The sequence below is a fragment of the Enhydra lutris genome, unplaced genomic scaffold (assembly GCF_002288905.1).
Source record: "Enhydra lutris kenyoni isolate GAN:26980312 unplaced genomic scaffold, ASM228890v2 scaffoldscaffold48, whole genome shotgun sequence".
Classification (NCBI taxonomy): Eukaryota; Metazoa; Chordata; class Mammalia; order Carnivora; family Mustelidae; genus Enhydra; species Enhydra lutris.
Genome location: NW_019154132.1, coordinates 6,086,290 through 6,097,026, shown reverse-complemented (window position 1 = coordinate 6,097,026; position 10,737 = coordinate 6,086,290). Strand labels below are relative to the sequence as shown.

The 10,737-nt window shown below is 53.2% G+C and overlaps 1 protein-coding gene across 1 annotated transcript; it reads left to right on the top strand.

Moving 5' to 3' along the window:
* Positions 1–564: 564 nt before the first annotated feature.
* On the top strand, positions 565–9,641 carry LOC111156749 (neuritin 1). Its single transcript, XM_022517812.1, has 3 exons — positions 565–840; positions 4,999–5,143; positions 8,450–9,641. The coding sequence occupies exons 1-3, from the start codon at positions 786–788 to the stop codon at positions 8,676–8,678; spliced, it is 429 nt and encodes a 142-aa protein (XP_022373520.1). The 5' UTR covers positions 565–785; the 3' UTR covers positions 8,679–9,641.
* Positions 9,642–10,737: the final 1,096 nt, after the last annotated feature.

Sequence of the window (10,737 nt, the reverse complement as noted above, 5' to 3'; positions counted from 1 at the left end):
CGCTCTAGGCTAAGCCCAGAGCTCAGCTACTGGGTTAGAGAGAAAGAGGGTAGGCAAGTGCAGGAGGCAGGGGTCTGAGGGGGGATGTCGAATTGATAGAACTGCTTTAACTGTCTTCCCTCTCCGGTTCTCGCTCTTTTAAACCCCACTGCAACGTAGGGATAGGGGGCTGGATTCTCTTTTGAGCTGATGGTGGAGGGGGGAGCAAGTTGAAATAACCGAGTGGGCGCGCCAGGACTCCCCGGCTGCAGGCGGGGTGGGGAGAGGGAGCCCCTGTTCCGCGCAGGGAGGAGGCGGGGTTTGGGGGCCCCGGGAACAGCGAGGAGGCGGGGGTGGCCGCGGGTACCGGGAAGTGGTCACCCCCGGGAGGCGAGAATTCGTTTGGATCACACATTAATTGGAGATATCTGATTAATTCCAGCTTCTGATGACTATAAATGGCGATTCTCTACCAAGGTGTCTTTATTTAAAAAAAAAAAAAATCATTCCGTGTCATCCCCCACGTCAGGCCTGCTCGTGGGCGTGAGGCTGTACTTCCTCCGCCCCCTCCTAATGGAGTGAACCATTCCCAGCTCTTCCCCCTCTCTCTCTCTCAGCCTCTCTCTCTCTTTCTCTCTCTCTCTTCCTCGCTCCCTCTCTTTCTCTCCTCCCTCTGCCTTCCCCGTGCATAAAGTCTCCGTCGCTCTTGGAACTTGTTGGCAATGCCTATTTTTCAGCTTTCCCCCGCGTTCTCTAAACTAACTATTTAAAGGTCTGCGGTCGCAAATGGTTTGACTAAACGTAGGATGGGACTTAAGTTGAACGGCAGATATATTTCACTGATCCTCGCGGTGCAAATAGGTAAGTGGCCGCCCGGCCGGGCTTGCGGATTGTGGCAGGCGGTAGCCGGCCCGGTCCGAGGCGCCCAGGGGGACCGACTGGCCCGGGGCTGCCTCGGGATGCGGAGAAGCCAGCAAACCCCCAAGGGTGGGGGCATTGGCTCCTAGGGACCCGCGCGTCCCGAGTTGGTTTTTCTTTAAAAAAGAGAGAGAGAGAGAGACTCCAAACCTTTGCCAGGAAATGTATGCAGCTGGCCGTTTTCAGGAGGGGGCTTCCCCCCCCCCTTTTCCCCCCAAAGCGCACATCCATTTTTGCTTCCTTTTCTCGGGTTAGACCAGGTTTCGTGGGTTCTGGGGCAATGCATTGGCCCCTGCGATACGGCAAGGTATTATTTTGAAGGGTCGAAAGGTGAATGCAGGAACAAGATGGCTAGGCAGCTAGAATGGAAAGTTTATATGCAGAAAGCAAAGATATTTCGGGGCTCAGACTGCTGCATTTAGAACTTTGTCATTCTCCCGCCCCCCTACCCCCTATATCCTAGCTGCAGCGTTTGCACCGGGCACCGCAGACCCGGCTGGGGGGGGTGCAGATTGAGAATGATAGGGAACCCCAGAGTACATATTTTAATATGCTTATCATTGAGGAGGTTGAATTCAGCCAATTATACGTGGATATAATTTTCTATGAATATTTGCCTGTTCATTTCCTTATAGGTATCCGAATTTTATATATAGGAAAGGGTTAAGAAGTGTATGCTGTATGTCACGTTGGGGGTTTGGTTTGTTATTTTTGTTTGCTTGGGGTTAATTATGTCAGATTTATTTAGTCCCCATTTTATGTTAAGGAATGTTGAGTCCTAGTTACACTGTTTGAGGGCTTTTAAAAGTTCACGTTTTTCCATCCAGAATGAGGAAGACGTGATGGAAGGCAGCACTAGAAACCCCACTTCTTCAATGCAGGTTGGAGCATTAATTAACCTGACCTAAAAGTGAAAGTGAAGTAGATTATTAATAGAATGGACAAGAGAAAAAATAGAAACTCTTCAAACGGGTTTTCTGGAGATGGAGGGAATTGTTTCCTCATATCATTTCAGGCTGTAGCATTCTTTACAGACAAACCCTTGCAGTATTTGGATAGGAGGATCCTTTAGGGAATGGGGCAGCAGAAAATGTATAATATTTTTCTCCATGAGAAATGTGGAGGAAACGGGGTTTGGAGTTATCTACACATTAAAATGGATTCTTTGCAGTGTTGTCTTTTTTAATGCATTTGACATGATTTTGTGTATGTGGTTTTTTTTTTTTTTGCATGAACATTACAGGAATTTAAGACTGTGTGCAGGATGTTGGCATTTTCCTTTAAGTCTAAGAATTGACTTGATATTTTGAATCTGGTTCTTCTGAATCTTTGACATTAGTGCAAAGAGATTCAATAAAATTTAAAAATTATAATTGCAGAAAACCCCTTAAGTGTGGGAAGTAAGTGAATGTGGCATTTTGCAATTAGCCTGCAAATTTTTAGAGAGCAAGATATAGCAGTTATTTTTGAAATAGGGTTTTAAGCGGAGCAGGTTCAGGGCTGTTTTCCTGGAGGGAAATAACCTTACTTTGGAGGGGTTTTTAAAAAGAGAGAGAGAAAGATTGTGCATGCGGATACGCTTGGAACACATTAACCTCGACCCGAAAATGACCATTTGTTGGCTGTGGAATTGAAATTGAGCATGTTTGTTCCCGAATGTCTGCCCTTTCCCGCACCAGAGCCTCAATCTTTAATTCATGGCTGGGAGCTGTCCCAAATCATTGACATTTGGCAACAAAAGTGGGGGTTGGGAAGGGACGAGGAGATGGGAGAGGATGGTGAACGCAAATGAAGACACGCGGGAGGAAGTTTGAAATGAATGAGAGGTCGAACGAATGAATGAACAGATGGAAAAGGCACAAGACGCGGACACCGGAGAGGAGAGGGAAGGAGCCCAGGTCGCCCGTCCGAGCCTCGCTGAAGCCCGGTTCAGGAAGGACAGCGAGGGTCGCGCGGGCTGTGACATGTTTGGCTGCATGAGCTTCAAAAAACGTCCCGCGCGCAAGCTCCGGTCCTCCCACAGCGAACTAGAGACGAAGCAGTTATAGTTGAAAAAAAAAAAAACCAGAAATTTTCACGACTCCTTATTTTACACACGCACACACTCACACATGCGCGGTGTGGAGGTTCTTCTCCAGCAGCTCCCGCAAAGATAACGTGACGGGAGCGCTTCCTGCCCCCGGCGAGCCCCAGTTCCCCCGTTAAAATATTGCCAGTGCATCTTAGGGGCTACTTTTTTGCCACTGAGTTTTGGGGGTGGAGGTGAAGGGTAAGGAGAGACTGGGAGCTGGGTGGGGGAGGGGAAGAGGGGCTGTATTTTACTCCGTTCCGGCGCTGCAAAGATGCATTTGTGGAGGGTGTGTAGGCATGTTGTAGCGGAGGGTGTGTAGGGCTCGTTTCACTGTGACCGATTCTAGTAGAACGAAGATTCGTTTATTCTATCGCAGCGTTCTATTTGATATTGCAGTCGCAAGGGCTTTTATTATTTCTCGGGGGTGGGGGAGGGAGATTCATGAAGGTTTACGTATCTGCCCGAGCCGAGGTCGAATTTAACCTCAGTCCCTTCCCCGGCGCTTCCCGTTCCGGATTAGAAAGCGCAAGGCCCGCCTCGCTCTTACTGCCGCAATTTGCAAACCGGGAGCTCTCGGAGGCTGCAGGTTCGGTCACCTTCCCTCTTGTCTGCGTCTGGCCCGGCTCTCGGGAACCAGCGGCTGGGGGTAGCGGGGGCAGTGAGGTGTATGGTCCTCTCGGAGACATTCACACACAAGCCCTGGAGGCAAGAATCCTCCCCAGGAAGGAGCCCGCGCTCTGGGTCTTGGGTACTGGAGGCCGATTTTGATTCTGAGAAGATCGGCCTTTCCCTCTGCTCCCCGAGCCCCAACCGCGTGGATTAACGGTTCTTGCTCCCCTCCTGGCCCCTCTACGTGCATCTGGCCGAGCACCAAGGAACGTTTAGCCTGTTTCGTTGGCCTAGGGGTGGAGAGAAACGGCCTTGGCAGCCGCAGTCCGCCGCCGTGGGGTTTGACGGCCCCGAGGCCAGGAGAGAGGACTTCGGAGCCGCTCCGGTTACCTCCCTCCTCCCTTCCCCTTCCTCCCCTGATCCCGGCCGCCATCCCGCCCCCCGCCCAGCCTCACCCACTGGAATGGACCCGGAGCTAGACGCCGGGAGCCCCGGGTCGACTGCCAACCTGGGCCCTTCAGGGTTGGGGCCTGGAGAGAAAAGGTCCCACCCGCTGCAGGCGGATTGGTGGCAGGTTTTTCGGGGTGTGTGGGGAGCTGAGCCGCGGACAGAGTTTCACGGATCCAGCCCCCGGGAGGCAGCCCGGGGTACCTGTGCCAACACAGGTACTCTGCCCGGCCCCGAGTGCCCCGGCCACTCGTCACCCCAGCCCAGTCTCTGGACGCCAAGGCGGCTCTTTCTCCAGTGGGGTGGGGAGGGTGAGTGCGACGATCTCACTCGGAACACATACTCCACGGTAGGCAGTCCGATTTATAATAAACCCATTTCGATGGCTGCTGCTGGCTTCCAGAGACTTTATTAATTTAGTCATTCAGCAGTGTTTGCTGAGCACCCACCAAGCACGGGGAGCCGGCCCGAGGCTTTCTTGCAAGACGTGGCCAGAGGTTCAGCTCCGTGGCCCCCACACTATCCCGCCTCCTCACCCCTTCGTCACCCCCGCACTCTGCTGCCGTTACCCCCTCTGTCACCTCAGAAATGCAAGATTGCACTTCGAGAGCCAGGACGGACTTGCTGGGGAAGTGTTGGGAAACGAAGGAGGGAGTGAGGAGAAAGAGAGAAATAAAAGAGACGGGGGAGGTGAGAAGAGGGGGCGATGGAAACAGAAAAAGATGCAGAGCGAGATGCGGGAGGGAGCTGCAGGAAAGGAATGGACTCGCCTCCCCCTCCCGCACCCGCTCGCGCGCAGACTGTCCGCACAAGTCTATAGTTGGGGGCGGGTCAGTCACTCTTGGGCCACATCTTTCATTTACCTTTAACACTGGCGTCCCGCGAGGCTGGGCAACGAGTCGGGGGCTGGCGGGCCGCGGGGGCTGCCGGGCTGGGTCGCGACGCTGCTGACCAGTGTCCCCTCCTCCCCGCAGCGTACCTGGTGCAGGCCGTGAGAGCAGCGGGCAAGTGCGATGCGGTCTTTAAGGGTTTTTCGGACTGTTTGCTCAAGCTGGGCGACAGCATGGCCAACTACCCGCAGGGCCTGGACGACAAGACGAACATCAAGACCGTGTGCACGTAAGTATCCACTTTGGCCTGCTGGGTTTCTGTTCCGGGGGACGCTGCTGAGGTCCGTGCGGGCTTGGCTGCGGGCCTGCGCTCTGAATTCCCCGCCAGCGCGAATCGGAGCGTGCTGGGCTGTGGGCTCTGGACCTCAGGCCTCGGCCAGGGTCTGCACTGCCCGAGGGGGGTCCTGTGGTCTGAGATGAGCAGGGGTGGACCCTCCCACGCGGGAGCCGGGCCCAGCCCAGCGCATCCTCACCCGCAGGCACAGAGGCGCGGGCACTAGGCGCGCTAGAACCCAGAGCGAGGGCAGAAAACTGCTGGCGGTTCCTCGCTCTACTTTGAGGCAGTCTTCGTCATTTTTTTCCCCCTGCGTGCGTGAATGAGTGGACTGCCGAGTACTCTCCGAAGAAGACTTGGTTTTGGTTTGCAGAGCGTTTTAGGAAATACCTCAGGTTTGCATAAAGGAAAGGTCAATGTCAATCTTTTATTTTGTCCATTTCCCCTGATAAAACCCCGTTCTGCTACACACGAAGAACACTTGGGGGCAGGCTAGGGAGCGCGGGTCCCTCTTTCTCTTTCTAAGAGAGAAGCTGGAAGAATATTTTGTTTAGTGTCGATGATTTTGCCCAAGAAAAGTATGTCATGGGCATCCAGTGACCATCTCTCCTGAGTCTGTGGCAGATTAGAGGGCTGGGCTAGCCACCCTCTTGTTCCCCCCACCTTCCTCTCTGCATTTGCTTGGTATCCCCAGGCCACAGGCAGGTAAGGTCTAGGTACCTGGCCAGGTACAGTGGATTTTCCCAGAGCTTGGCTGAAAAGCACTGCTCCCACTAGGAAAGGAGGTAACTAGCAGAGAGCCCTACTGTGGTAGACCAGCAACATTTTAGCTACTGCAGACCTTAGAAGTACCTGTGTCCTCTACACACACACACACACACACACACACACTTATTTTATTTTACTTTATTTTATTTTTCAAAAAAAGCTGTAACTCCCACCCCTCACCCAATTCTCGCCTTAACCAAAAAGCCAAGGCAAGAGGTATTCCTTGGCTCCCACAGGTTGATGAAACCATTTTCTGCACCATCCTTTGTATACAGTGAAGTCCTTTTTCTCTAATTCCTAGGGAGGGAGCATTTATTTGTTTAAACAATGAGTAATTAAATGGGGGTCGATTTTGCTACACATTTTCCTAAGTACCCTGATATCCACCAAAAGCCGCAGCAGCTAGGTAGCTGGTACCTTCCTATCAGAAAAGGGACAAAAGCCTGATCTGGGTTGTATACCCACCTACTTTAATTCCAAATGTCTGGTGATAGGTAAGAATGTAGCTTTATGAAGATTGACAAAAGGTTAGATATAGATCGGCTCCCAAATCTTCTATTATTTGCTAGAATTCAGTTTTTGCAAGTTATTTTAATTTTTTTGCAGGACTTGGTCCTGGAGGATAGAAGTATCTTCCCCCAACCCCCTGCCCACCCCATCCTCCAGAGGCTGCAGGCCACTGCTGGGTCTGGGCTTCCACTTCATTAATGATTCCGGTTGCTCAACACTGCTGAAACCCACCGCCTCTCAGTACCATGTGGATATCTGTCCTTTATCACCATACTCCTCTTCCAGGAGGGTCCTGTCCCCATCTGGGCATGCCTAAAGAAAGGGGAGCTTTAGACATCCTTTGGGAGGTGCAAATGACAGCAAGAGAGCTTTCCCTCTGCCTCTTGGTTTCTCTCAATCTTGCTGTTTATTATGAAGTGAGGAACCTGGAAGCTCTGTGCTCCAGGCTCCCCCGTCCTCATAAATTAGAGACTCACAAAGGTCGTTAGAAAACAGCCAGAGCTCAAGGCAATTAAACAAGCATTTATATCTCTGCTATTAGCCAGAGGATGGGCTGGGAGTGCAACCAAGAATAAATCAAACATGGTGCTTGCCTTCAACGCACTTACAGTCCAGGCTAGCGAGCAGAAGGGAGGGATAGGAGAAAATACAACCAAATTGCATGGAAGGCGATCGCTAGTGACCTGGCGCTACAGGCCTGGGTGAAGTGGGAGCCAGCCCAGCTCGGAGTTACCGAGACGCACGGATCGACCCAGCACCGAAAGGAGACAGCGCCCCAGGAATCGATCACGGGTTGGAATTATATTTAGTCTCGGGATCTATTTTGGGTTTTCGGAAGAAAGGGGGACAATAATGAAAAAGGACAGGTTGGTTGAAGGTTGTGGGGGCGGGGCTAGGAGCTGAGCCCAAGGGGGAGGAAGTGGCTGGGGAAGAAGGCTCGGGGCTACGGGTAGAGGCGAGGACAGAGGAGGAGAGCGGGGTCCCTGGAAGGTTGGCGGAGGGTACCGCGGCGGCACCGGAGTCCCGGCCTGGGGGGCTGCACACCGTACCCGGAAGGCCGTGGGGAGGAGGCTTCCTGGGGCCCAACCCCAAAAGGACTCCGGAGCGGGAGAAAAGGAGGGACCGAGCGTGCAGGCCCGGGAGCACTGGGATTTGCAAAAACAGAAGGTGGCTACAGGCTGGCCCCAGGGCACAGACACTCACCGACTCGGGGAGGGGAGAGGCAGGCAGGAGTCTCCGGACCGAATCTGAGCCGGGGGACTGTGGAGAGCGAGGCCACGGGTCAAGGAGGGCCGAAGAGGAGGGGGAGAGGAGGAGGAAGGGGAAGTGAGGAACTCAACAGAGGAAAACCGAGGGGAGGGAAAAGGAGGAAGACAAAGAAGGGAAGAGGAAGGGATGGGAAAATCGGAGAACGGGAAACAAAAGGAAGGGAGGAGGGAGAGTGCGGGTGAAGGCGAGGGAGTACCGCAGCGAGGAGGGGGGTGGGACACAGAAGGGACGAGGGGGAGGAGAAAGTGAGAAGCCAAGAGGGGAGGGCCTTGCTCTGAGCAAGTAACCCATCTTGCAAGCTAAGAGGCATTAATGGGCGGCAGCTTGCAAGGCTTAGCACTGTTTTCCTAGCTTTCCCCGAGGAGGACGAGCAATCTGTCTGCGCAGGCCGAGGTGCCAGCGCGGCGCTGCGGGTGCGGCCCGGCTGCCTGGTCCCCGCCCGGGAGCGGGAAAGAGAAACCAGATGCCGCCCGGGGCGGTGTCCGCCCTCGGACGTCGGCTTCCAGGGTGGGCCGAGGTCTGGCGAAAGCAAATGTAGCTCGACCGGGGCGCCGGGCGGTTGGAGAGGAGGTGGGGGGGTGGCTCCCGCAGAGGTTTGCGGAGGCCGCGGGGTGGAGGCGGTGGGGGTGGGGAGGAGGCGCAGGGGTGCAGGCCCGGGTCCTCCCCGCGCCCAAAGTCAACCTGCTTCTTCCGTTTTGTTCTGTTCCTCGCCAGATACTGGGAGGATTTCCACAGCTGCACGGTCACAGCCCTTACGGATTGCCAGGAAGGGGCGAAAGATATGTGGGATAAACTGAGAAAAGAATCCAAAAACCTCAACATCCAAGGCAGCTTATTCGAACTCTGCGGCAGCGGCAACGGGGCGGCGGGGTCCCTGCTCCCGGCGCTCCCGGTGCTCCTGATGTCTCTCTCCGCTGCTTTAGCGACTTGGCTTTCCTTCTGAGCGCGGGGCCGGCTCCCCCCGCGCGCCCACCCGCATTCACTCCATGCTCCCGGAAATCGAGAGGAAGATCCATTCGTTCTTTGGGGACGTTGTGATTCTCTGTGATGCTGAAAACACTCATATAGGATTGTGGGAAATCCTGATTCTCCTTTTGATTTCGTTTGATTTCTTGTGTTTTATTTGCCAAATGTTACCAATCAGTGAGCAAGCAAGCACAGCCCAAATCGGACCTCAGCTTTAGTCCGTCTTCACACAAAAATAAGAAAACGGCAAACCCACCCCATTTTTTGTTAATTTTTAATTTTTATTTTTTGGCACAAGAATCTCAGGAACGGCCCTGGGCCACCTACTATATTAATCATGTTAATACATGACAAATGATGGGCTCCTCCTAATAGGAAAGAGAGGAGAGGAGAAGGCCAGGGGAATGAATTCAAGAGAGATGTCCACGAGGAAAGCATATGGTGAATAATTCACGCTCACGTCTTTCTTCCACAGTATCTTGTTTTGATCATTTCCACTGCACATTTCTCCTCGAGGAAAGTGAAAGTACAGATTGTTGGCTTTGTGGTTTAAAGATAGGAGGGAGAGAGGGAAGGGATTGAGGAAATCTTGGGTGTCTAGGTAAAGGCTTCCAGAAGAATCGCTGCTAAAGTCACTGAGAGGTTAAGCTTTACCTGCTGTTGTCGATGCATCTTTCCAAGTCCACTGCCTTTATTTTCCCTCTTGTTTTAGCTGTTACACATACAGTAATACCTGAATATCCAACGGTATAGATCACAAGGGGGGGGTGTTAAATGTTAATCTAAAATATAGTTAAAAAAAGATTTTGACATAAAAGAGCCTTGATTTTAAAAAAGAGAGAGATGTAATTTAAAAAAGTTTATTATAAATTAAATTCAGCAAAAAAAGATTTGCTACAAAGTATAGAGAAGTATAAAATAAAAGTTATTGTTTGAAATGGGGGTGTCATTTGTTTCCTGCCCCAAACCTGCTTTCTTGATCCAGTGCCCGGGGTTTCTGTAGGGACACGGGACGCTGGAGTATACAAGCACCTGTTCGCCAGCCAGTAGATAACCTGTCATCTTCAAGCAAACCCTCTTTAACTGGGTCACTTTGCCAGTTTTCTGAAATCGTGTTTACTTGAAGAGAAAGAGGACGTTGTATTTTCAATAAATAAAAAGCAGAGATCTTTTGTAGGTGAGGATTCGGGCAGGTTGGGCTTGCGCGAGAAAACACATGCAGACCCAAGGCCAGTGCCCAGCCTGCGGCCCCCGCCCCAGGCGGGTCGGAGCCCTAACCACGATCGGTGCAGGCCGAGTCCTAACCACGATTCGCCTCTTCCTCTGCGGTGGCCAGAGGCAGCTTGCGAACGAACCGCCATTAAGGGCTCTAGCAGAGGGGCCGAGGAGAGGCTGTGGTCCCTGGCAGGGATCAGGTGAATCCTTTCATAATTAATAAGACAGCTCAGCTGAAATGGCGAGGAGACGGGGCCCTATTGATCTGGCAGTCGAGCTGCTTCCACCTCTCCTATTTATAGGCCCCGCATGGCCTTACGGAGAAGTAAACATTCGAGATTAATCACGGGCGGAGGAGACCGGGGTCCAAGGCCGCGGGAACTGGAGCAGGCTGGGGGAGGGAGAACTGAGCATCTGTGTCTGGGTTCAAGGAAATCGAAATCTGATTTCTAGGAGAAGGTGAGAGGGGGCAGAGGGAGCTGCAGGGGGGAGGGCGGGGTCCCGCGGGGTGGGGATGGGGGTCTGGTGTAGCGAGGCCCTGGAGGCTGCGGCGGGTTCCCGCGCTGCGGAGCGAGCCGGCAGCCGCCGGGAGGGTGCGCGGTGGCTCTGAAATGTAATGTGTAAACAATCGCTAGAGTAACAGTTCATAAATCAAACCCAGTAGGTCGCAGCCCAATCTGCATTCCCCCCACGGATTGAATTCCAGCAACACATGCGTCCCTGCGCCCCGAGCGCTAGAACCTGCCCGGATTCTTAATGGCAGCATATATTACCGCGGCCAGTTCACGCACGCGCCGGGCCGCTCCTGGGAATACTTTCAC

Excerpts from the sequence above, each read along its gene's own strand:
- LOC111156749 (XM_022517812.1), top strand. The coding sequence starts at position 786 with ATGGGACTTAAGTTGAACGGCAGATATATTTCACTGATCCTCGCGGTG. Across the intron at positions 841-4,998 it reads GATCCTCGCGGTGCAAATAG|CGTACCTGGTGCAGGCCGTG; the intron begins GTAAGTGGCCGC and ends TCCTCCCCGCAG. Across the intron at positions 5,144-8,449 it reads AACATCAAGACCGTGTGCAC|ATACTGGGAGGATTTCCACA; the intron begins GTAAGTATCCAC and ends GTTCCTCGCCAG.